Here is a 27423-nt window from a genome sequence, read left to right on the forward strand (position 1 = left end):
AGTTGAGTTGAGTTGTCCTTCTCTTAATCAATTGACAGTGGAGAATTCAGAACAGAAACATTCAAGCTGGTGATGCAAAGTCACAGGCACAATCTCCTTGGGAGTGGGTGTGTTGCATGACGAATGTGCATGACAGACATACCTCTGTATTTGTCTAACTTTTTCCCTCATCTTTCCCCTTCTTGCTAAACTGCACCCCAATGGCTTTGATCTCAGACCAGCAGAAAATGTAAACAGATGCAGTGAACTGTCAACTGGTGAACTCACCCAACTCACCCATAGAGTGAGTGAGTGAGTCAGTCAGTCAGTCAGTCAGCAGTCAGTGTGTCTATGAACAGCTAATCTCCAAGAGGCCTAGAGGAAGACCAAAGAGGACATTTGTGGATGTAGTGAAAGAGGACATGAAGTTAGTTGGTGTGAGAGCAGAGGAGGCAGAGGACAGGGTGAGAGGGAGGCAGATAATTTGCTGTGGAGACCCCTGAAGGGAACAGCCGAAAGGAAAAGAAGAAGAAGATTAATACATTAAAGTATTAACTTATTCTTTGTTTGGTTTTATTATTAACTTGTTGAATAAAATAGGGCTTAAGTGGTTAATGACATACTCCGGTACAGACCGTGCAGTATGCACCATTGCACCCAAAAGCAATGGTTGCAACCCGCCACAAAAGTAAACAAAGAAGAAGAATCATCATCACCAAAACTAAGAGGTGTAAATTAAAATCTGGGCGCAGAGATGGTTGAAAAACACCCTGATGGTTTATGTGAGTGTGGCAGCCCGGAAACGGTCCAGCATGTCATCCTATCGCGCAACAGCTGTGTTTGGATTTGTCTGATCTGGGCATTACAAGCTTTTCTTTGCAGTCAAAATTTGGAACAGAACAGAACAGAACAGAACAGAACTTGTAGGCAAAGCAGTGCTGAAATATATTCACTCTAGAAGTCTATTGCAGTGGTTCTCAACCAGTGGTCCTTGAGGAGGTTCCAGGTGGTCCCCAGCTAAATGATGGAGAGTTGGTAACCAAAGGGACCCTTATATCTTTAACTCTTGAGAGTGTAAATTATTGTTAAATAATTACTTAATTTACAAGAAGTCTACACAATTAGAGAATGTAGAATTGTTATTTTTGATCAACGTTTGCCTGTTATCTCTCCTATGGTACCAACATCATGGAATAGGGCTGGCAAGGCTGGTGTCACTCCGCGGCTGCGGCTAGCCCCGCCCCCGGTCGGTTAGGTCGACATCTCCCTTCACTCGCAGGTTCGCTAATAGTAGCCTGCTGTGGACAAAATCGTATCCAACGACAACAAAATATATAAAGTTTTGGATCTGAGAGTCTATATCTCATCAAATGGTGGTTCCGTGGCTCAAATGCCGAATAAATAGTGGACCTTGATTAGCCTAGATCAAGACTATCGTAGATGTATTTTATCGATGTTTAATTGTTTATATCTACGAGAGTCTTAGCGACCCCCCCCCCCCAGTTTGCATTGGAATGTCACCAGTAAAGCCCGTATTTCTCCAAACATGTACAAATGCAAAATATAAGGTGCTTACCCGCTTGCCTCAAATGTTAACTAGGTGTCCGGAGTATTTGTGCAATGTATTAGTCCATATTCTTCAATAAAGAAGTGTTTTATATTATGCATTTGTACATGTTTGGAGAAATACGGGCTTTACTGGTGACATTCCAGGGCAAACTGGGGGGGTGGTCGCTAAGACTAGTCTTGATCTAAGGCTAGACCTTGATATGGAAAAAGGTTTAAAACCATTGTCTAATATAATAGTAAAATATTGTCTCTTATATTTTCACATAGCCTACTATCATGTGAAAATATAAGAGCTATTATCGGCCTATGGAGGGCAGCATTACTTCAGGCGTAGCCTGCCGTAAACCAATAGTAGTAGAAGAAGAAGCATCATCACTAAACAACAAGCAAGCAACATGGCCGCCGCAGTAGTGAGGGGCATCGGCTCTAACCTTGCCAAGAACCTACGAGAAATCCGTCTCCACATGTGTCAGACCTCCGCCGCCAGCCAGGGAGCCAGGTGTGTTCTCTCTCTGTGTGACTGGAGCCAGGTGTGGATGAAATGGAGTGGGTTTTTTTTTATAGTCGAGAGAAAACAGAAAACACACCCACTGTGGCTTGTTGTTAGCTACTTAGCTTAGCCTCTGTCTGTGCCGGTAACCTGCACAGACCTTGTCAAAAAGAACCAATGGTTTGAAGAAGTACTCGGTGTTACTTAAGTAAAAGTAGCAATAATATTTATTTATAGAGCACCTTTCATACATAAATGTAGTTCAAAGTGCTTTACATTCAAGTTTTTTTTTTTAAAGGCTGTTTCTCTGTGGACTCCGTTCAACTTTGTTGTCGTATCTTGTGTAATAATAATAAATGAAATAATCAGGCTATCTCTCCGTCAACACAACACTTGACACCATATCTGAACCCATATCAAAGTATATAGACATATATTAGACATCATAATTTCAGCTGTCAGGTTGGCCGAGCGGTCTAAGGCGCCAGACTCAAGGTGACAAACCTTCCTGGTAAAAGGGATTTCTGGTCTCCAAATGGAGGCGCGGGTTCGAATCCCGCATCTGACACTACTTTTCTGAATTTCTCCAGCGGGATCAATAAAGGTCTCATCCGATCTTACATTACAGGATAACAGTTCATATTATAGTTATACATCAGCTGTTCACCAACCGGACTGCCTGAGGAAATAAAACTGCTACTGAAACGGACAGTGTGATTTGATGCTCCGGCTGGAGATGGAAGGAGCTAGAAAATAATGAGCTGGATGCTAGTGGATGTTTTTGGCTCAGAGACAAAGCTAATCACTGGCTTGAGCTTTTTTATTTTTTTATTTTTTTTACAAATCTCTTTATTATTTTTGCAGACAGTAAAGACAGGGGCATCATATCAAATCATAAAAGACAAAGAGGTCTGATTTTTTTTTGACAAAAAACTAAAACAAAAGACGAAACAACAACAAATAAACAAAACACCGCACAACAGAACAAACAGTAAAATAGATACAGTAATCAAGGTACATGTTAAATGTAAGACATACAAAATGATAATAAAATAAACAGACAGGACAAACAATAGACAAGACACTCATTCATACCAGGGAACAGGAAGGGGAGGGGGGGGGGGGGGAGAGGGTTGTTTCTCACTAATTTGATATCATGGCTTTGAGTTCTCTTGGAATGTATTTTCTAGGGTAATGACAAACTACAGCTGTAACCATTTACAACAACTGACATTAACTGATAGATTAAACGGATGTGAGAGTTCTGCTGAGCTGCATTTAACTGCAAGCTGGGTCCCAGGAGTTAATATCTCTTAAGACCGGGAACGTATGTGTGTCATTTTAGATTTCTTTGGCTATTTTTGAAAATTCGTGAACATTTGTAACTCAAATCTTTGCTTCAATCTGGGGTACCCTGGAACAAAATATTTGACCCAGGCTCATTCAAGCATATTAGCACCATTGTATGTGAATCTCCAAAAATTGATTTATGTAATTAATGTGTGTGTGTGTGTGCGTCTCCTCCCCCCCCCCCAGGGACTTTGTGGAACAACACTATGTGTTATTGAAGAAAGCCAATCCGGAGTTTCCCATTCTGATCAGGGAGTGTTCTGGAGTCCAACCCAAACTGTGGGCTAGATATGGTGAGAGACACTGCAGACTACCGTGACAGTGCATTAGCCGTGTCCCATTCTGCATGTGAGATGCGCAAGTGATGTACAAAAGTTGAACAGACTTTTACAGTCAAGCACCAGCAGCTCTCTGTGCTTGAAAAAAGCAAGACTCATAGCAAAACAATGTTATTTTCTAAAATATGGTACATACATCTGATGCGTCTTTTCATACCTGTGGAAGCTATGTTAAATCTATGTTAGTGATTATTACATACACTGGAAATAATGTTGAGCTGCTGCTGATGTGGAACCTACCGACCCTCACCCTGACATTTATTACATTAATAAACCTGTATGCAATGCAACACCATAGGTCAGGTCAGTGTAACGGTTAACCCTAACAAACATGCTTGATTATACAGAAGTTGAGTGATTTTGATTGTATGATGCATACACAGTAAGTTTTTATTTTTATTTATGCATTGTCTAATGTATGTTGCTTATTTAGTTCAGCCTATTGTTTTGTACCCTGGTCTTAAAAATATGGACGGGCATAGTAGACTCATATTATAGTTGTCTGTTGAGCCTCGTACTCATACTGCTAGGATTAAAGCAGCACTATGTCACTTTGCTCTTCTACCCCGGATTTGAACCCGGTTTGTGCTGCCATTTTTTCCATTGAGCTAATAGAGCCTGCCTGCTTGCTCTGGGGATCAATCGAATCTTGACCATCAGGTCAAAATTCGTGTCATATCCTTTGACTTTTGACACAATCTAAATGTCTCAATAGAAGAGCAGGGAGACAAAATACAATCACCCCCAATTGTATAAGTTATATTGTATTAACATATTCTACCATATAGATTGGACAAATTTACATTTTATTCATTAAAAAAAAGTTACATAGTGAGGCTTTAAGAGCCCCTTTCCTTTGGGGCCTTACAAGGCTGTTTAAAAAAAAGTTCACCAGATAGCAGGTAGGCTATTATGTTGTTTTCAAACCGCTATTGACCGTGTGAGTGTGTGTGTGTGTGTGTGTGTGTCTTCCAGACTTTGGGAAGGAAAGAAGTGTTCCATTGGACAACATGACGGCAGAACAAATATCCCACGTTCTAGAGACGGTGGTCAAGACCAAACCCTGACCTTACTGGACTGGTTCTCTCCTCCACCCCCATCCCTGTGTTATTAATGTGATGACATCATCTGTTGTTAATATATTGTTAATAAACCCAATTTACTAACTCCAACAAAGTGTAGATGTGTGTATATGTATCTGTGCTGTTTTACCTAGGGTTTTTTCTTCATCAATGTGACAATTCCAGTATGGTAGGGCATGGGATCTCTAAAATTGAGTTCTTTAACAGGCACATGCCAAATGAATAAAAGAACAGTTAAAGGGAAAAGAAGAAAGGAAAAAAAAACAAGTGTCTTGTCTTGATAGGAAGTTTTTGTTTTTATTGAGAAGATGTCCCACACACTCTTCACTTAACATTTTTATTTATTGAATAAAGATCAAGGTTTCGGTCAAACAACTGGAAAGTTGTTCTTCATTGAATAAATACAAATTAAAGTGAAGACAGACAGTGGGACTGCTTATTTCCTTCTCTGTTGGCTCTATCCTACACACGTCCTTTCTTAAGTGTGCAACAGGACTTGCAACAGGACTTCACCTACTTGACAAAATATTGAAATGTGAATTATGTTATTTAATACACTTTTTCAATAATTAAAACACAGGCTTTTGAATTCTCATTTTCGTTCTTGTGGCGGTGTGATAAATTAAATGATGGTCTGCAATGTAGTACTATGTCAGTGGTTCTCAACCTGTGGGTCGGGACCTCCAGGGCCAGGTGGGTCCCCACAGGATTTTGGGAGGGTCCCTAGGCTAGATGACAGTGAAGTGACAATTTAAGGACTTTTAAGATCTTTTTAATACCCACAAATAAAAATATTTCGAAAATAGCCGTTCACAATATAATAATTTGACAATATTTATATATAATATTATATGTCCCCAGTTCAAATATGATTATTTTGAGGGGTCACTCCAAAGTTCAAATATGATTATTTTGGAGGGGTCCCCAGTTAAAATATGATTATTTTGGGGCTGCACTCCCCAGTTCAAATATGATTATTTTGGGGGGTCGCGGCCTGAAAAGGTTGAGAACCACTGTACTAGGTGATGGGGGGGTGATAGTTCCAATTCATGGCCAGTCGATGGCGATATGCCACGCCGTGAAAGAAAACCGTGTAGTTCCTGCTGCTTCCTGTTGGTCTACTACGCATGTCAGGAAATAGCCGCAGCATCACAACAACACAGCTGCTGTTACACGAAAAGCGGGTTTAACGACTGCATTTTCCTCAGTGTTTGGAATAATAGACACACATAAACATTATTTCCAGTTGAAGGAGAGACCAGAATCTTCACACAATGCCTGAAAGTAAGTTGGAATGGATGTATTTATTATCGCTACTGTTTACCGAAGGCTACATGCTAACGTTAGCCTTCGTCGTTTGCTAGAAAGCACAGCGCTGGTAGATTGTAGAACGAGGTTCAGTCAGACATTAAGGCTAAAACACAAAAAAGTCCTGTTGACTTTTTTCCCATTGTGATCCATTGTAATAGTGTCGGATTGGGTTTAATGATAAACCAGTTTGAATGGCTGACGTTATCTACCAAAATGTGCTTTTTAACACGCATCTTTACAGAGACATTGTGTTGCTTGATGAAGATGGACATTACTGTAAATGTAGCCTATGATCAAGACTCGTAGATGTCTTTTTTAATCGATTTTGACATTTTTTTATATCTACGAGATGAGATCTACCTCGTAGATCTAAAAGTAAAAGTCAGACTCGATACATCTACGATACGTCTTGGTGTAAGGCTACTTACTGTACACGTTAATTTCTTTGATCTATTACAGTGATTACACTGGAAATAGCAGCTGATGTGAAATTAAAGAGAGAGAGAGAATCAAATAAATAAAAACGAAACTAATATTACAATGGTCGGTCACTTAAGATATGAGAAGATATAACGATTTATTTCTATATTATTAATTTAACAACAGTCCCAGAATTAGCTACAGACTACAGAGCCCAATTAAATAGATATAATAGTCCCTGACTCCCTGCTACTGGACAGTCCAGACAGATTGCCCTCCAGGATAAATAAAAGTGTATCTGATATTTTATTATTTTATATTCTGAAAGATGGTCACACAACAGCCTAGGCACTGGCAACACTTTCAAACAGGAATGATTTGTCTTGGCTCATGTAAATAGTACAATACACAATATTTTAACTGTATTTACATCTGTCAATAAATGAGAACAACATGTGTACATAGACAGTTCCAGCTGTTGAATAAACATACTTTTATTTGTTTCCATATTTTGCCAATGAAAAATTAATTTGCACCCTTACAGATGACAGTAATAATGATACTAAACGATGCCCTCTTGTTCCCTTCTTCTCCTTCTACCAGCTGAGACCTACTCCAACCCCCTGGCTCCTGATGGCCATGAAGTGGAAGACCTCCGCTCTGCTTTACAGTGAGTCTGCTGCTGCTTGGCTGTAAACCACTTAAAACGGACCAGACCAGACCGGAGTCCTCATGGCTCTACACTAGGGATGGACAATTAATCCGTCATCATATCGTATCGGCCGATGTTGGCCGTAACCCATTAATACCGGGAAAGCATCTATCATTTTAGATTTGAACCACTTTAACCATTATCTTATACTTTGGCTATTAAGAAAATAGCAGATATACAAGCTCATACCGTGGCACCGAGTGCCGCGCTATGAGCTTGTAGATCTGCAATTTCTTTTTGAAAAATATTGAACATTTGTGCAAATCTTTGAATATGTATTTTTTAAACATATTCAACATTTTTAACTCAAATCTTTGCTTCTGGGGATTCTACGAATGTCTTCTAAATCCTAACAGTTTTTTGAAAAAACGTATGTTGCTGTAATATCAGTGGTTCTCAAACCTTTTCATGTCAAGGACCCCCAAAATGATATGTATTTGGCCGCGGACCCCCATCTGAAAATACTTTGTTCCAGGGACCCCCAGAAGCAAAGATTTGAGTTAAAAATGTTCCCTTAAAAAAAATATCTCTATATATATATCTATATCTATATATATATTCATAGATTTGCACACACTTTCACGATTTTTCAAAAATAGCAGATCTACAAGCTTATAGCGGCACTCTGTGCCGCGTTATGAGCTTTTATATCTGCTATTTTTGAAGAGCCAAAGAAATCTAAAGTGATACAGATGCGTTCCCAGATTGAAGGGTTAAGAGAAGGACCAATAGTCTGTCATGTTTAGCCCATTGACTATGACTCTCTGGAGATTTTTATTTATTTATTATCAACAGAAATATCTGAGGTGTTGTGATTTTTTAATTTTATTTACCAAAAGTATTGAAACATGTTACTAACTTGTTATCTTTTGTTATCTTTGATCAAAGATTATGATTAGGAGTCCAGGACTTATTAATCATGCAATGATAGTGTTGAAGAATAGCGCATAGTCTGTGTGTGTCCATATGTAAGTTACAATGTATTTTATTTGTTTGCTTATTGTTTCCGAATGGTTCTGTATCTCAACATTTTAATGACGGCCCTGTTCTGCCTATCCTGTCCACTTTCAGGTCCAAGCTGACCAACGATGACTTTAGGAAACTGTTGATGACCCCAAGATCTGCCCCCTCGTCAGCCCCGCCTTCCAAATCCAGACATCATGAGTGAGTACTACATCACTGACTGATGGTGATGATGATGATAAACACGTTAATGCATAGGAATACATACTGTACATGGGGCATAATAGGTGCAGGTTACAACCTGACAATTAGCACTTAGCATAGGATTACAAGGGATCTGATTGGTACATATGTTGTGAGCATGTCAGAAACATAGGAAGGAGGTGTAGTGATAAAACATTTAATTATTATATTATTAAACTAGGTTGTTAGCTTAGATACTTTACTTTTATTTCAACGAGAGATGCTAAAATGTGCCCTTTTATAAAACTTGGAAGACAAATGGTACCACTTGTATGAGTCCACAGGATGCGATCTAATTTTCCTTCATGCTTTTAAACCTTTCTTTCTAAATTTCTTGGTTGAATTAGTGGAAAGGAATTGATAAATGGACACAAAAATGGGCATTCTGAGTTCAAGCTTTGAGGTGACAAACTGATCAGTTACAATGACCTTAAAAAGACATTTGCTGTCTTGTTACCCAGGATGCCAAGGGACTACAACGAGGATGAGGATCCAGCAGCACGGAGACGCAAGAAGAAGAGGTGAGGGTTATCAAAGCTCTGGTTTGAGACCATTGGATGAGTCATATAGAGACTAAGCATTAACAGAGAAATCATTATTGTCTCCGCCAGGCCGAAAGGCATGGCGAGAGAGTATGTTTTACCCTCCGTCCGTCCGTGTGTCCGTCCTGTCCGTGTGTTACCACCAAATGTCTGGCACCGTTGGCCCGTTCGCTGTGAAACTGTGCACACACACTCCCTGGATGCCAATTCAGAACCTCTGCCTCAATTTTTTCACATGGGCCTGTTATAGCGCCACCAGGAGGCCAATTTGTGCAAAACCCATTTTTTTACATTACTCCTACAGATTTTATCCAAACGTCATGCAAATCGGTACACAGTATCTCTATAGTCATGTGATGAACACGGATCTGTCCGATTTCCCATATTCCATCCTCATTGGCTAAGGTTTGCTTCCACAAACACATTCCCACTAGGCCAAGGAAGAAATGCCACCCTTTTCACATTGGCCTGTTATAGCGCCACCAGCAGGTCTAATTTAGCAAAACACATTTTTGGAACAAAAGGCCTCAAATCATGAATGCAGTGTCCGATTGCCGTGAACGACCTAGGAATAAATGGCACCCTTTTCACATTGGCCTATTATAGCGCCACCAGGAGGCCACAATAACGTGCCTGACCTGGCGGAGACCTGTGCTCCGAGGAGCACTTTTTCTAGTTTTGTTTGCATTACACTTGTCATACAGATGGAAACTGACGTTGGAAGTCCTTGCTAGAATAATTTATGGATTTCCAGTCAAATTACTTCTAGCAGAATCAGACAAACACCTTGACTCAGGTTTCAACATTCAATAATATATAGAACGATTTATTTACAGCGCTGAAACATACACACCACATTCAAGACCAATGCACAAAAAGATGTCTCCCAGCCTCTTAAAGAAGATTTACTGTATAATGTTGATAGATAACGTAAGGAGATAGACGCCCTCATTGCTCGGCTGATACCGACCATAGGCCACTTCATACTTACTTACTGATAACGGACATAGCTAGTTCTTCACTCACTAACGGACATAGCTAGTTCTTCACTCACTATCTACTACTGAGAGTCGAGACAATGGTTCCGTCCTTATAATTGTACTGATATTTCTCCCAGTTATTACGCCAAGCTGCGTCAGCAGGAGATGGAGAGAGAGAGAGAGCTGGCAGAGAAATACAGAGACAGAGCCCGCGAGCGACGAGACGGAGTCAACAAAGACTACGAAGAAACCGAACTCATCAGCACAACGGCCAACTACAGAGCTGTAGGCCCTACTGCTGAGGCGTAAGTAGAACACCTCTTACTACTACTACTGTTCCTACGACTACTACTACTACTGTTCCTACGACTACTACTACTGTTCCTACGACTACTACTACTTTTACTACTACTACTTTTACTACTACTACTTTTTCAATCTGTCCCTCCCAACATCACTCTCTCCAGGGACAAATCAGCAGCTGAGAAGCGTCGTCAGTTGATCCAGGAGTCCAAGTTCTTGGGAGGTGACATGGAACATACTCACTTGGTGAAAGGTCTCGATTTCGCCCTGCTACAGAAGGTGTGTGTGTGTGTGTGTGTGTGTGTGTGAGAGAAAGAGCCTGCGGGGGGGAGTGATATGGGGATTTTTTAATAATAATGTTATGAAAATGCCTTGACCTGTGGCTTCTTAAATATGTGCGGTAAAGTTTTTCTAGAATAGAAAGACCCCGCTTTGTACTTGGTGTTATCCACCAAAGGCCCCAAATAACGGGGGTTTGAGCTCTCCTTTATTCCCTTCACATTGTTTATGTATTTTTTAGATAACGTGGCATGGGTCAACCATTCATTCTGTCCTATGCTTTCTTGTGTACTAGATCACTCCATGGGGTGTATATTCCTGTACCTGTCCTCTTAAGTTATTTGTATTTTCAGAGTTTGTTTATATTAGTGGGATGAGATTTGCACCTCAAAAGACAATGAATGATATGATGCTTACAGAGTTGGTGAAACGTCTTGTTAAAGTGCACAGTAGTGGTTCCACCCTGAGCAATAGTGTGTCTGTCTGTCTGTCAGGTACGAGCTGAGATCACCAGTAAGGAGAAAGAAGAAGAAGACATGATGGAAAAAGTTCAGAAGGAAGTGAAGTACGTTCATTCATATATCAGTAAACATAACATGGCATGAACCAGTAAATATAATAATCTCTAATATGATAACTACTACATATCATAACTTTGTCACATTTTGACACGTAATATTTTGTAAATGTTTGACACATTTCACCTATAATGACATGCCCAAAATAATGACACCAGGTTGAAAGTAGTTTAATGTAATATTGTATCCTAACTCTGATGCCCTATTGCTTCAGGGTCAATTGACAAAAGCACCCATAAGGTTTAAGCTTGTGTGTGATCATGACCTCTGTCTCTGTTTTATCAGGAAGGACGTAGAGCCAGAGGAGAAGATTGAGTTTAAGACTCGTCTGGGTGAGTGTGGGGTTTTCTTTACTGCCCGACAGAGGCCAGAGTTGTTTAAGCCATATTAAAAAATGCTACCTGTTGTGAGCTTGTAGGTTGGCTATTTTTTAAATGTTTTGAAAACTACACATTTTCAAAAACACACCGGCTCCCCAACAGGAAGGAACGTCTACCGCATGATGTTTAGGGGTCGTCAGACGGAGAGGAACGAGCTGTTCCTGCCAGGGAGGATGGCCTATGTGGTGGACCTGGAGGATGAATACGCAGACACGGACATACCCACCACACTGATCCGCAGCAAGGCTGACTGCCCTACCATGGAGGTTAGGATGAGCTAATGAATAGACCAGGGGTTGTCGGGTTGTCTGTGAGCATGACCTTCCCAGTAATGTTACATCGCGATCGCGATCCGTAAAGTGAACGGTTTGTTGACTCAAATGCAGATTCAGGGGCTTATTGGGTTTGCTGGCTACAACAGATACAATTTACACAGTCAGTGACCCCTCCAGCGCCAATTTACCAGTGTTAATTTAACTCAGAGAGGGTACAAATGGAACCAAATGGACCCGTGGTCCATGTATTCGCTCTCAGAGTTACAAAAACTCCTTTAAGCCACCCAGCACCCGCTCATATTGATTCATTCATTCCTGCTATATAACTACAGCTAAATCAGCTGTGTGTGTGTGTGTGTGTGTGTGTGTGTGTGTGTGTGTGTGTGTGTGTGTGTGTGTGTGTGTGTGTGTGTGTGTGTGTGTGTGTGTGTTTGTGTTGTCGTCGTCTCTTTTCTGTGTTGCTGCTCTGCTGGTTCTCAGTTGGTTGGAGCTGTACTCTATGTGTGTATCACAGTCCATGGTGTGTATGAGGAGTCAAGTGGCCGTCATTGACGTCAACTCCCACGCTGGTCACGACGACCCCATTTTTTTTCAGTTTCTTGATCATTTTTTCCCCCTGTATTTTTTTGGGTAGCCAGCGGCACTTTCCCGCGACCCCCCCCATAGTTTGAGAACCGCTGGAATAGGCCGATGCGTTGATGCTCAATTCTTCCGTTTTGTATCACTCTCTCTCTTTTGTGCTTTCTTACTCTTTCTCTTTGTGTGTGTGTATTTGTGTCTCTCTCTCCCCAGGCCCAGACAACTCTGACCACGAATGACATAGTGATCTCTAAGCTGACTCAGATCCTCTCCTACCTTCGCCAGGGAACAAGACACAAGAAACTAAAAAAGAAAGACAAAGGTTAATACTGTTACTACTGCTACTAGTATTGCTAATAGTCCTACTACTGCTAATACTATATTCCTACTACCAATACTCTTAACTACTAGTAATGTGGCTGCTGCTGCTTCTAAGTACTACCACGATTACATAATTACCATTTACATCTCGCAAGACGAGATTTCACCTGTGATTTCATCTAAGCCGCTTGTTAACACTACGGCGACCCATTTGGGACAAAAACACTGTGGCGAGGTTTCTGTCATTATGAACGTCAGATAACACCAAAAAATATGTAAATTCGAGCGATAAGAATATGCGATCTATCGCATGGACCGTCCGCTCAGGGTTTTTAAGCTGTGGTGGACTCGGGATGGAGTTGTGAAAATGTTCTACTGTACCACTGGTCCTAGGACATAATATCATATAAAGGTAAGGCAAAGGCTATTCCTTAATTATCTAATTGTGCTACCAACTACCACCATTACTACTAATAATACCATTTACAAAAACAAATGATAAAACATTGTAGATAGACACTTCTGCCAAGAGTACAATATTGGTATTGAAAGGACGACGTAATATATGTGTGTGTGTTTGTGTGAGAGCAGGTAAACTAGATGAGAAGAAGGCCCCAGGACCAGAGGCTGACATTGGGTGAGTAAAAGTAATGTTAAAATTATAATCAAATGATTAGGACTGACGCCTCATAGTCGGCTAGTTGATTATGATGGGTCGACTATAGGTTTTTTATCAGAAGTCACTTTGTGTGTTTGGCCTAATATTGTTAGCCTATTACATCGATCTACTAGCCTCGATCTCCAGGCTTTTATTGTTTAGTTTACCTAAAAAATAAAAGCCTGGCCCAACCATAGCCTGTACTGGGTATGAGGAAGTGTTTCATTTCCCAACCAACCAGAGTGCAGTGGGCGTCGCTCGTAATGTTGTGTTAACGGGGCGGGGGTTGACGGACAGATCGGTGAACCAATGGGATCAGGCGCAGTCTCTCGCCGGCTCTATACACCCGCCCCTCTATACACGAAATCAGGAGCGTTGGGGCAGACTATCGATCTACAGGCTTGTGAGCTATTTTTGAAAAATGTTGAATGATTTCACCTAAAATAGGGATGTCAGGTTTAAAGTGGTTACCGCAGGTAGGGATGGGACGCTATGAAAATTGCATGTGGCAAAAATTATTGCGATTAACGATATTATCGCGATAATCAAAATATACTTAAAAACTTAAAATGGCACTTTTGTTAACCACTTGAACCTCAAGCATCCCTATTCTGGGGGGGGGGGGCGTTCACCAGAAATAGCCGATCTACAAGCTCACAACGCGTTGCAACGCAATGCATTGTGAGCTTGTAGATCTGTTATTTTTGGAAGTTGTACTGAATTTGCAGCTCAACAAAAGCGAATTCATCCTGGCTTCTGATGGAGGACAATTTCACGATAAATTCAAATCTCTGCGATACGATTATTGTGAGCGTTATTTTATCACGATAAACGATAATAACGATTATCGTCCCATCCCTAACCGCAGGCTGATCTATTGCCATTAATGTACAATCAGGACATCGACCACACAGACAGTATAAGCCACTTTGTCAGAACAAACTCAAACCGAAACGGCCACAGCCTATCACAGATTATGATCTTGTCTTTTCTTTTTTGGGGGGATATTAGGGCACCTGCGCTTCCAAAAGTCTACACACTGTTTGTATGAACATTGCACTTTGTTTTATTGTTTGTGACTGTGGTTTTTTATTCATCCTCTATCGTCCTGCAGCATCTTCGATGACATCGGAGACTACACCCCGTCCGCCGCCACCGCCGCCAAGCCTCCTCCTAAGGACAAGGACAAGGAGAGGTACCGGGAGCGCGAGAGAGAGAGGGAGAGAGAGAGGGAGAAGGACAGAGAGCGCGAGAGGGAGAGAGACAGGGAGGAGGAGAAGAGGAGACAGCACAGTTACTTTGAGAAGCCCAGGGTCGACGATCACGATCCCGAGGTCAGTCGGCTTGGCTTCTGCACAAATATTCATAATCCTGTGTGATTATTTAACCGTAGCACACTGTACGTGATGACTAACGTTATTTTGTGTGTGTGTGTGCCTCTTTTTCTCTGCAGCCTATAGAGATACCCGAGACAGGTAAATGACTGGCTTCTCTTTATAGTGTCTTTAAATACAGAAGATTACTACTTTATTACCGTACCCATAGTAACCAGTACAGCCATTAACCCATTCAATCCGGTAACGCATCTCTGTCATTTTAGATTACTTTGGCTATTCAAAAATAGCAGATATACAAGCTCATAGCACAGGCACCAAATGCCGCGCTGTGTGCTTGTAGATCTGCTATTTTTTTTAAACCATGAAAATGTGTGCAAATCTTTGATTAAAAAAAAAACATTTGTAAAATATCTGAGTTACAAATGTTCACTTTAAAAATATATATATTCAAAGATTTGCACAAATGTCACGATTTTTCAAAAATAGCAGCGTTAGATGCGTAGAATAGATGCGTTCCCGGTCTTAAAGGGTTAAGATGACCGCTGACACATCAGACAATATTGAAGCCGCAAAGGAAATCTGTAATTGTATTTCTACTGTTACACCCCTCTCAAAACACTATCATCTCCCTGTCTCTCTCCTCTCTCCAGGACCTGGATCTGTGAAAGACCAGATCAAGATGATCAATGAGAAGTTTGCCGGTGCAGCCGGCAGCCAGTGGCAGGGCCAGGAGACATATCCTTCTGCTGGTTCAATGTTGGTCAAATTAATCAGGCCGATGGAACTTAGGGCTGTCTTTTATTTATATGGTGAATGAGAAGAGAGGTTTTAAAAAAGTTTCTTTTCATTTGATGTTTTGTTGGTTTGTTCCACATTGTTGTTGCTGCTGTCATTCTTTAACTGCCAGCCACTGCAGGCCAGCGAACACGCGACCGCAAAGAACAGCTGGGAGACTTTTTCGGCATGTCCAACTCCTATGCCGAATGTTATCCTGCAACGTAAGATTAACACACACACACACACACACACACACACACACACACACACACACACACACACACACACACACACACACACACACACACACACACACACATGCATTGGTACACACTAGTGGATCGACATCGATTAATGATTTATCATATAAAAATGTGCTTTTTACATCTTCCATAAAACAATAATATTTTTGACGTTTAGGGTACCCCAACGCTTTATCAACTCCCATTACCATCATTATATGGTAGATATTGACAGATTAATCAATTATGAAAATTAATTTAAGCGCACACACTCCTACACGACATGTACTGTATATCAACACGCTCCTATTCTGTAAAGAGATGTATTCATTTGTTTCTTTACTTAATACCAATTACCCTGAGGGAATGTGAACTGAGTTTTTACAACACCAACTTGTTACACACATTCATGTATTGGAGCTGCCCGGTACAACCACAGACTTAAATGAAACGAATGTATCCATCAGCCAGTGTCACATCCCTCAAGAATTCAAGATGGCTAGAGTCCCTCTGTATAAAAAAGGAAACAAATTAGAACCTGGCAACTACCGCCCCGTTTCCATCCTTTGTTCCATCTCAAAGGTTATAGAGAGATTCATTTACAAACAGCTACCTCGACGACCGTAAACTGCTGTTTGAATTTAAAAAAAAACATCCCACTCCACTGACACATGCCTACTGTATTTCACACGGTAAATCATTCAATTCTCCTGAATAAGCTGAAGAGGCGATCGGTTTTGATAACACATCTGTAAGCTGGATGAAATCCTACCTTGAGGGAAGAGAAGAAATGGTTGATATCAATGTGAACTAGCAGTCCTCTCTTCTCTGTCTCCCTACAGCATGGACGACCTGGCTGTGGACAGCGATGAAGAGGTGGACTACAGCAAGATGGACCAGGTGACTACAACTCACCAGCATCACATCACACAGACAATCAGGGACTAATGGTCAATTATTTAAGCAATACCTCCCCAAGAGTGTGCTGCTGTCATCAGCCATAGATCAGCACACCAGTGCCGTTATCACGGTACAGCACAACCGTGTGTGTATTCATGTATTGTGATTATACCACAATTGTATCATTAATGTTTATGATCAGAAAGCGAGACAAAACCTGAAAGTTACAGCAGGGGGCAGCCATTGCTAGGTTATAAATAATGTAAGCAAGGTGGAATGATTATGGGGTGCTTTTATAGCTATTCAATAAAATTTTCCATTGGAAACTGTTTGATGCTGATTTAATTTCCAAGCTTGACAGTTGATTTGTGTCTCTCTCTCTGTCGCCCAGGGCAACAAGAAGGGTCCTCTTGGTCGCTGGGACTTTGACACCCAGGAAGAATATTCAGACTACATGAACAACAAGGAGGCCTTACCCAAGTATGAAACATTACATGTTCTATCTTCAAATCCTAGGAAGCTCATTGTGTCTGTCTACATAACCTTCCTTGGCATATTTCGGGAACCGTGCATCCGATAGTGTTCACACTACACCTCCATGGAAGTGCAGTGTCGATTGTGAAGGATCAGACGTTCTCCAGAACCGGTCCTCTCCGAATGGCCACTCGTATCTCACAAACCGATCCACTTCACACTATGTGGGTAATGGGTATATTATTGAGGACCCAGGGAAGTGCAGTGCAGAGGAGTGAAGTCGCTCATATTAGCGGTCCTCCAGAGCCGGCCAGCTCTGTACCGGCACAAGTTCCAAATGGCAGCCCAGTTTGAGGCATTGCACTACTAATCATCATAATTAATTTCGAAAATCCGTCTACATGAATAATTGTTTGAATTTTATGTTTATTTGACGGGGACAATACAAAAAACAATGTGTCAAGTTATATAAACCGTTATGAAACCGTGGCATTGTATGTGGGGTTTCTAGCCGAGGCAAATTTGCGACCCCTGTCCCTAATAAGAAGGCCTTACCCAAGTAGTCTAGGACCTGGCTAAGATATGTATGCACTTCATTTAGGAGAGAATATCTCAACTGTTCTTGGCTAATATGACCCCAGGGAACAACTTAGGAACTGTGACTAATTGTCTATCCGGGACGAAATACCCGAAAATGACCACGCCCTTTTTAAAATGACCATAACCGGTGCACTACTTCCAACATGGCTCTATCTGCTAAACCGTTGGAGCTACAGATTTACTGAGGTGCTCAAAATGTTCAGAATACTTATGTTTAGGGAAACATAGTAAAGTGTAACATTTCTAATTTGATATTTGACAGAACAGCTAAAAGAAACCGCTAAAAATGTCCAGTCCAGGGCCATAGGGACATTTTTGCGCAAATCAATCTAAGAGCACCACATTTGTCCCAGATTTAACCCAGGGCATGCTCTAATGATTTAGCAAGGGCGCCCGAGCCAGTGACCTTCAGGCTCATCATAGTGCAGGGTTCCCGCGGGTCATTAAAAAGTCTTAAATTGTCTTAAAAAAAATATCGGGAATTTAAGGTCTTAATTTGTCTTAAATTTGACCGTAGGTATTAAATTTGAAGGTTATGTTTTTAAGGCTCATGGGAAAATGAAAGCCATAAACATTTGTGCGTATTCTAGTGTTGAATTTTCCATAAAGATATATTATCAGTACGCTCCTCAATCTCTCCCATTGTGTTGAGAGCGGTTGAGAGACGCACACACACTCACACAGCAGTCAGTGTGTGTTCCATAGGCTGATAGCCCCGCCCTCCCCTGTCTCTCTTTTCCTTCTCTCAGTCACTCACTCAGCTGGAGTTGACGAGCTTGTCTCGTTGCCCGGCCGTCAGCGTCAGCGCTGCAGTGTCGCTCGTTAATTAATTTGCTCCAGGTGTCTGTGTAAGCTCAGAAGCTCATTTAAGTGGACATTGGGCAAAATCAGAGCCCCCGTGACCGTTTTGGTTGATAAAGATAGCAGTAGTTGTAGTTGAGCACTGTTTGGCAGTACTTGTTGTTGCTACAGAGCATGCTAATGAATGCTAAGTGCTAACAACAAATGTATGCTATATAACGGATGTCACTGGTTACAATGTGGAATAGAAACGACGGACGCTTCCCCCTCAGCTGTCATCAGGCAACAGTTTCAAGTGAATGTTTGACTGATCAGAAGTAAATATTGTGCTACACACACACACACACACACACACACACACACACACACACACACACACACACACACACACACACACACACACACACACACAGTTTGAGCCTTCACTTGCTGTGCTGCTGCGCAACAGGGCAGATCTCCACCAGGCCAGGTGGCCCTACCCAGGCCCATGAAATTGATAGGCAGTCTACAGTAGCCAATTAGAATGAAATCTGCTAAAACTGACTCGTACACTAATACAGAACCATATATAGGCTAAATATTGTCTCTGACTCTCTGTCGGTTGGGAAAACTGTTCCTTTTATTTTAAAACAATTTCAAATGGTGAAAAAAGCCAATCTACAAGCTATAATTATTACAAATTAAGAAATACTATATTTTAAATAGTGAAAAATACAGAAAATAGGGGAAATACATAAAATCTCTAATCTGTGATTCTAATGTGATTAATGTGACCCCTACAGTCAGTGAAGTCCAGGGCTGAATGTGACAAATATTGAGACAAATAGGCTATAACCCAATACATAATTTTATTTAAAAAATTGGTTATATTTTACAGATAGTTACACTATTCTTGTACTATATTAAAATTAAATCATCCTTAACCTTCAGGTTAATTCATTATTTCCGTGGACTTAAAAATCATCGTTTTTTTTATGGCCTTCTTTTTGATTGGCCTTTTACAGGCCCTACCAGCCTGTAGGGGGAGGTAGAGAGTAACATATTATGATACCAGCCTGTAGGGGGAGGTAGAGAGTCACATTATAATACCAGCCTGTAGGGGGAGGTAAAGAGTCACATTATAATACCAGCCTGTAGGGGGAGGTAGAGAGTAACCTATTATAATACCAGCCTGTAGGGGGAGGTAGAGGGTAACATATTATATTACCAGCCTGTAGGGGGAGGTAGAGTAATATATTATAATATTATAATACCAGCCTGTAGGGAGAGGTAGAGAGTAACATATCATAATACCAGCCTGTAGGGGGAGGTAGAGAGTAACATATTATAATAGCAGCCTGTAGGGGGAGGTAGAGAGTAACATATTATAATACCAGTCTGTAGGGGGAGGTAGAGAGTAACCTATTATAATACCAGCCTGTAGGGGGAGGTAGAGAGTAACATATTATATTACCACCCTGTAGGGGGAGGTAGAGAGTAATATATTATAATACCAGCCTGTAGGGAGAGGTAGAGAGTAACATATCATAATACCAGCCTGTAGGGGGAGGTAGAGAGTAACATATCATAATACCAGCCTGTAGGGGGAGGTAGAAAGTAACATATTATAATACCAGCCTGTAGGGGGAGGTATTATATCGGTGCCGCGCTATGAGCTTGTAGATCTGCTATTTTTGAATACCCAAAAATCTTAAAATGACACAGATGCGTTCCCGGTCTTAATGGATTAATAGAAGTTTTACCATCCGCTGGCCTGCACTCCCATTAGCCAATTTCAATATAGGAAGACATTGTTGCGACATTTATTTGGGTCTTAAATTACATTTGTTGAGGTCTTAAAAAGGTCTTAAAAAGTCTTAAATTTGACTTTCAAAATGGTGCAAGAACCCTGTAGTGGCCAAATCCAATATGGCCGCCACCTGACAAAATCTTTGGCTATAACGTTTGAACCACATTTTGAGCTATGAATGCAAACTTGGTGTCTAAATCATGTTTTTTGACAACTAGAAACATGTTTGAATGCTTATCTTTATGATTTAATCCATCTAGAGGACACTATTTTGATTTTCACAAATATGGCCACTATGTTATGAAACAACCAATCTATCTTACGATGTAATTGTATTGAAACAAGAATGATTTAACAGTAGAACTAATTCCTATGATGATAGGCCTACAGCTACAGCTAATACAGTATGTTCAACAATGCTCAGCATAAAATGTAATACTATATAGTATTACTATTCTATACACCATTGACTAGTATGATATCATACAGTACGATAGTCAAAGGTGTATAGAATTGTTTACAATATGTTTATATCACATTATGGTCTTGGTGTTACAACAGCAACAGCTTTACTGGCAAGATAGGTCCAGTAAGGCTCACACTAGTCATGGAGTCCCAGTACCAGCCCAATTTGAAATCTGGGATATTTTGTTGGACGGAGGTTGTCTGATTCCAATAGGAGCTGGTCTGCAGCAGTTTTTACATGCTGAATCAGTGCAGCTTGGGTGGGAGGAATGTTCTTGAGGGACTGAGAAAAGCCACTGTCAGGATTTATCTACTCTGCTGTGGCCACCACGGCTCTTGCCATACAGTATATGATGATGACCATATACTCCAATCTTTGGACATGAAAGTCTATCTTTTCAGGCTCCAAAGTAAGGGTGACCAGAGTTTCTTTGAGATACCTGCACTCCTTTTCCCATAGTCAGGGAAGGCTGATGTTGGTCAAATGGTACCAGGTCCCTTGAGAACCTTCCTCCCACCTAAGCTGCACTGATTCAGCATGTCAGAACCTGGGAACCTTACTGGACCCATCTTGCAGATGCCAGTAAAGCTTGCGCCATCCTCCATTTCTTTCTTTGACATATGCAAAATGGAGGTCCAGCCACACCCAGTCATAAAGATAAGCATTCCAACATGTTTCTAATAGTCAAAAAACATGATTTAGACACCAAGTTTGCTCATTTATAGCTCATCTGGTTCAAAAGCTTTAGCCAAAACCTTTTCAGGTGGTGGCCATATTGGATTTGGCCACAATGATGACCCAGGCTCAGGTACCCTTGCTAAATCATTAGAATATGCCCTGGGTTACATCAATTTAGGTGCTTCTAGACTGATTCACACAAAATTATTCCTATAGCCCTGGACTGTAATATGTTGGCAATTTCTTTTGCGTTTTTTAGCTGTTCTGTCATAAAATATCAAATTAGAAATATTACACTTTACTATGTTTCCCTAAACATAAGTATTCTGAATATTTTGAGCACCTCAGTAAATCTGTAGCTCCAACGGTTTAGCAGATAGAGCCATGTTGGAAGTAGTGCACCGGTTATGGTCATTTAAAAAAGGGCGTGGTCATTTTCGGGTATTTCGTCCCGGATAGACAATTAGTCACAGTTCCTAAGTTGTTCCCTGGGGTCATATTAGCCAAGAACATTTGAGATATTCTCTCCTAAATGAAGTGCATACATATCTTAGCCAGGTCCTAGACTAAAGTCTCAGACATTTACTATCTATTACCTTTACTGATTTGTGTGTCTGTCTGCCCTCCACATATCTTGCGAACCGTTCATCTGATCAACTTCACAATTGGCTAGTGTACTGCTGAGGACACAAGGCAGAGTACAGCAGTGGTGTAAAGTAACTAAGTACATTTACTTAAGTACTGTACTTAAGTAAAAGTTTGAAGTATTTGTAGTATTGTGAGTATTTCCAATTTCCAATACTTTTACTTCTACTCCACTACAATTATTTGAAAACTTTAGTTAATAGTTACTTTGTAGATTTTGAGTATTACTACAACCACGTCAGCCCTATATTCATTTCGCCATTTGAAAATAGCCGATCTACAAGCTCACAATGCGTCGCATTGTAGATCGGCTATTTTTGAAAGATTTTTATCCACTTGAAAACCTGAAATGTGACATTCTGCACAATCAGTACTTTTACTATTGGTACTTTAAGTACATTTACCAATACCTTTATACTTTTACTCAACTACATTTTAAATTCCATACGTTTACTTGTAACAGAGTATTTCTACATTGCAGTATTGATACTTTTACTTAAAGTAAAGAATGTGAGTACTGTTAACACCACTGGAGTACAGTGTGAAGTTGATTGGATGAGCAGTTCTCCAGAACCGGCACGCAATCTGAACAAAACTGTTTTACTGAATGGTCGACCACGTTATCATACGGTTTCCTTTTTCATTCTAGCTGAAGATCCTTTGTTGCACGTCATCTGCCCTTCAGTTTCCTGTCTCTCTGTTCTGTCCTGTCTAAATAAAGTTTTATTTTCCTATGATTATAATGTATTTATTTTTGTCCCTTCAGGGCTGCCTTCCAGTATGGTATTAAGATGTCCGAGGGCCGCAAGACCAGACGCTTCAAGGAGACCAATGAGAAGGCAGAGCTGGACAGACAGTGGAAGAAGATCAGCGCGGTGAGACATGGCTGGATGGATAGAGATGGAGTAGCCTCGATCTCCAGGCTTTTATTTTCCTTCGCGTTTTGCTCAAAAATAAGAGCCTGGACCAGCCTGTTGACGTTCCTGGAATAGGAAGTGGGTGATTTCCCCAACCAACCAGAGTGCAGTGGGCGTCGCTCCAAATGTTGTGACGTCAGGGCTCTCAATGCTGCACATTGGGGAGGAGGAGCGGCGCGGGGGCGGGAGCACAGATCGGTGAACAAATGGGATCCGGCGGATTCTCTATCCGGAGATTTTGAACCCGCCCCTCTAGACAAGATATCACACGCGCTAGGGCAGCCTAGAGATGGAGAGATAGAGAGTCTTGTAATAACACTAGATTTTACTCTTGTCTACCCGTGTACAAGATGTAACAAAAAATACATTTTCAATTGTTGCATTTTCCTGATAAATCCTTATATCTTAAACACGTAATAGTCCGGCTATTCAAAAATCTATCAACAAGCTTGTGACACGTTGTGTGCTTGTACATCTTCTATTTGCAAGGGGGAAAAAAGTGTGGAATATCTTGATTAAAATAGGAACTTTAATGTGATTTAAAATGCTAATTTTTCACTTTCTTTCGTTTTCAGATCATTGAGAAGAGAAAGAAGGCAGAGGCAGATGGGTGACTATTTTTCTTTCTTTTCATTGAAGTAGTTTTCATCTCAGTCTTGTAATCAGACTGTATAGAGAAGTGGGTCAAAGTGGGGCCTGGGGACCCCCAGGGGTCCTTGAATGGGTTCCAGGGGGTCCCCAGCAAAATGTGTTGATCTAGCACCAAAATCTCTTTAACCGCTATAACCGTATAAACATTGGATATTTGAAAATGGCATATCTCCAAGCTCATAGTGTGACGCGTTGTGAGCTTGTAGATCTGCTATTTTCAAATCTTGTATGGGGGTCCCTGGCAAAAAGTATTTTCAGATGGGGGGGTCTGCGGCCAAACATCAATTTGGGGGTTCATGACTTGAAAGTTTGAGAACCACTGGTATAGACTTCACACTGTAATGTATGTATGTGGGAACCATTAAAACCATTACCAATGTGTTTCTCTTTTTTGCTTTTCAGAGAGAACCCAAAGAGGCCCAAATACTGAAGATTTCCATCCCTCCATGGAAATGCTTCTCCCTCATTCTTCTTTCTTCTTTTTTTTTATCCATTCCTCCTTCGTTGAGACAACCCAGTGCCACAGCTCTGGTTCCCTGTGGAATAGGGTTTAGTACGCACCATCCTACAATGTTGTTTTGGTTAAGTTTATAACTGTTTAATGGACACAAGTCAATGTTATTTCTGAACATTGGCCATGGTATGTTTGAAATGATTCAACATGGTTTAATTAAATTGTTTTGATTAGATGTGCATATCTGTTTTGAGGAGGTATTCAACTGGGAGGATCCAGTCAGTAAAAGTGTCCTCGAGATTTGAATGATGAAAACAAACACAAAAATATCATCCTTTTAACCGACGGGAACACATCTGTTTCATTTTTAGATTTCTTTGGCTATTCCAAAAATATTTTTTTCAAAAATAGCAGATCTACAAGCTCATAGCGTGGCACTCGAAGCCGTGCTATGAGCTTGTATATTTGCTATTTTTGAATAGCCAAAGAAATCTTAAAATGACACAGATACGTTCCGGTCTTAATTAATTAATTTGTTTGATGAAATTAGATTATACTTTTTTTTTCTTCAAATGGTGGGTATCTCTTTTGTGAATGACTCCTGTGATGTTGAACTTTGGTAGAACCTTGGGTTGTACCTGGCCATGATATACGTACGTTAAAAATATTGTCCATCTTCATCAGTTGTTCTGTGACTGAGGAAAGCAAAATCATGTTTTCTTTCTCTCCATTCAGTCTGGTTGCATGTGGACACACACAGGTCTCCAAAGATCCTGTTATTTAGTTGTAGGAAACTAAAGTGAAACGGCTCCATTTGTGTTATCTTTGAATTTGGTAAATCTGAAATCAAATATTACACAAATAGAGCCATTTCACTTTCCTAAAACACGTTCATTTTTATAATATGTTTGCAGGATCCACTTTGATCATGTTTGTGCGCTAAAGGTGATTTTTGCAGGGTGCCTGGTGACTTTCCGTTTAGTGCACAGACCATGGCGAGACCATGAGGTTCTGACTTGTATGTATCTCTGACCTCTAAGGTCAGGATAAGGTTAGGTTTATTCATAGATGTTGTGAGGTTAGGTTTAGGCATAGACTTTGTCAGGTTATGGTTAGGATAAAATCAAGGTTAGATTTAGGCATAGATTTGGAGAGGTCAGTGTTAAGGTTAGGTTTAGGCATAGTTTTTGTGAGGTCACGGTAAGGTTTAGTTATAGTTTTTGTGATTTTAAGGTTCAATTTGAGGCATAGATTTGGTGAGGTTAAGGCATAGGTTTTGTGAGGTTAAGATAAGGATACGGTTAGGCACAGTAAACACAGACTCACGTGCTGTCCAAGCTGACAAAGCAGAGCGCGCCCTTAACCCCATGTTGGTCAATCAGAAGCTGCATCAGTCACCCCGTCCCCCTACGAAAAGGAATATGGCCTGCAGAATGCAGCTTATCCAAGGTGCTAAAAAGGTTCAACATCACTTTAAACTTTGTACAAGCCTATGTGTGTGTAAATGGAACACTTACAGTTCCGGTAAGGGCATGAGGAACAGCATATAGCTGTAGATTAGGAGGTTTCGATATGCTTTCAAGCTGTTTTCAATTTATGAAAAGACTGATGTTGAATATTAATGTGTGTAAAATGGTGACTGTTTTGATCTTGTGGTAAAAGAAATATATTGTAGCACAATGTTACACGCAGCTTAATGCACACAAACTGCAGAACCCAATAAAGGAAGAAAAAACACCATTGAGTTGTTTCTAATGGTCATTTGTTTTAAAAGTTTTTCCCATTAAATGGTTCATAAAAATATGGACCTGGTTAAAATACTTCCTAGTGGCTAAAAATGACCAAAAGGAATAAAACTCCCAAGATCAAGTTCAATATGTAAAGGGTTCGTAAATGGTTAAGTGCTATAATAGATCTGTATTCCAATAGTGATCTTTGCAATAGACCAGACGAGAGAACAAACACTCACTAGAGTGTTATCTTTTTCTAAAGAGCTAGAGTGGTGGTGAGACCCCTGTTACTGAACAAACACTTTGGTAATGATTATCAGAATACAACTTTTTAGCTGTTATTATGATAATTATTTATTTCCTAACAGATTAAACTAGTTAACGGTAGTTAAGTGAAATTATTTTGTTAAAATAAGTGTTAAATAGCTCTATATTGTGATAGTACTCATTGCTATTGAGTGCTCAGTAGCAGGAGTCTCCCGTTCTGTAGTAAACAGAAAATGCATTTCTGTCTCAGAAGAGAGTGAGACGACTCCATCGCTTATTACTCCTGTCCACCAGGTGATGCTACTGCACTATGAAAACATATTTCTGTGGCATTCCATCCACCATGGTTTGATGGTGTTTTGTCCCCTGTAGTGTGGGACTTCTACTATTCTGCTGTTCTGTGTTTCCTCATTTTATTATGCGCCTGTCTTCACTCACACAATCTTCATTCATTGTTTTATTGTATAAAGTATCTAAGTTTGTCAGGGGTTTAGGCACCCCGTATAGAGTGACTGAATGGCGTGTCTGTCAACCACATCCTTGGTTCAATTTCGAGTCCTGGAGACATATTTTGCATGTCTTCCCCCCTCTCTGCCTTCAGTTGTGTAACTTGTGTATACAGCATGCCAGTCATATGATAATGTATGATCATATTATTAAGAACTTACACAGAAGGCAGAATACACCTCAAGATGCTCATGTTTACAGAAGATTAGAGCTTGTACGCCCGGCTAGGCCGGCTATTTTTAGTATGTGACTCTGGCACGCAAATAAAATAAAGCTTTTAGAAGATTTTGATCCTTGGTAGGGACTTGTAGTTTCTTTGAAGTAAGCCAACCACTGCCCACAACCCAACATTGCCCCCTTGACATGTGTTAGTCCTCAGAGCTTGTTGTGGCCGATGCAGAGAAGAACAGGCAAGGTCATTGGTTCTACTGGGGATTGAACCCAGGACCTTCTGCGTGTAAAGCAGACGTGATTACCACTACACCATAGAACCTGTATGTCAACTGGGCTCAGACATGATAACGTGTAACGACTACACAACCACTACACTTTAAATATATTATTTATGTATTAATTAATGAATTGATTGATTAAGTAAGTAAGTTCGTTTGGGTCCCAGGGAGACGCCACAGTTCTCTTTTGGGTCTTGAGCTGAAAAAGGGTGGGAAGCCCTGAGGATTATGAGAGATTGGTAATATGAGGCAATTCTAACAGGTTCTATGGTGTAGTGGTTATCACGTCTGCTTTACACGCAGAAGGTCCTGGGTTCAATCCCCAGTAGAACCAATTGCAATGTTTTTTTTTGTATGCTAGAGGTTCAGGCCCTCACATCTAGA

The 27423-nt window shown here is 40.6% G+C and overlaps 2 protein-coding genes across 2 annotated transcripts; both read left to right on the plus strand.

The window, feature by feature from the left end:
* Nucleotides 1-1914: 1914 nt before the first annotated feature.
* Nucleotides 1915-4890, plus strand: LOC308090164 (NADH dehydrogenase [ubiquinone] 1 alpha subcomplex subunit 2-like). The gene is made up of 3 exons (XM_080435222.1): nucleotides 1915-2047; nucleotides 3575-3681; nucleotides 4702-4890. The coding sequence occupies exons 1-3, from the start codon at nucleotides 1944-1946 to the stop codon at nucleotides 4791-4793; spliced, it is 303 nt and encodes a 100-aa protein (XP_080291348.1). The 5' UTR covers nucleotides 1915-1943; the 3' UTR covers nucleotides 4794-4890.
* A 1048-nt stretch (nucleotides 4891-5938) lies between these two features.
* ik (IK cytokine) lies at nucleotides 5939-25823 on the plus strand. Its single transcript, XM_080435527.1, has 20 exons — nucleotides 5939-6092; nucleotides 7143-7209; nucleotides 8323-8415; nucleotides 8919-8978; nucleotides 10117-10284; nucleotides 10447-10561; nucleotides 11056-11126; nucleotides 11425-11471; nucleotides 11622-11785; nucleotides 12587-12695; nucleotides 13286-13331; nucleotides 14467-14686; nucleotides 14806-14827; nucleotides 15340-15422; nucleotides 15599-15687; nucleotides 16551-16608; nucleotides 17000-17088; nucleotides 22828-22936; nucleotides 23554-23588; nucleotides 24032-25823. The coding sequence occupies exons 1-20, from the start codon at nucleotides 6083-6085 to the stop codon at nucleotides 24057-24059; spliced, it is 1683 nt and encodes a 560-aa protein (XP_080291653.1). The 5' UTR covers nucleotides 5939-6082; the 3' UTR covers nucleotides 24060-25823.
* The last annotated feature ends 1600 nt before the right edge of the window (nucleotides 25824-27423 follow it).

This window comes from Gymnoscopelus braueri (assembly GCF_963280865.1).
Source record: "Gymnoscopelus braueri genome assembly, chromosome: 8".
NCBI classification, from domain to species: Eukaryota; Metazoa; Chordata; class Actinopteri; order Myctophiformes; family Myctophidae; genus Gymnoscopelus; species Gymnoscopelus braueri.

Bases quoted from the DNA above. Each gene is read 5' to 3' on its own strand.
- LOC308090164 (XM_080435222.1), top strand. From the start codon at position 1,944: ATGGCCGCCGCAGTAGTGAGGGGCATCGGCTCTAACCTTGCCAAGAAC. The intron at 2,048-3,574 runs GTGTGTTCTCTC...CCCCCCCCCCAG, and splicing joins GCCGCCAGCCAGGGAGCCAG to GGACTTTGTGGAACAACACT. The intron at 3,682-4,701 runs GTGAGAGACACT...TGTGTCTTCCAG, and splicing joins CAAACTGTGGGCTAGATATG to ACTTTGGGAAGGAAAGAAGT.
- ik (XM_080435527.1), top strand. The intron at 15,423-15,598 runs ACATATCCTTCT...TAACTGCCAGCC, and splicing joins GCCAGTGGCAGGGCCAGGAG to ACTGCAGGCCAGCGAACACG. The intron at 17,089-22,827 runs GTATGAAACATT...TTGTCCCTTCAG, and splicing joins AACAAGGAGGCCTTACCCAA to GGCTGCCTTCCAGTATGGTA.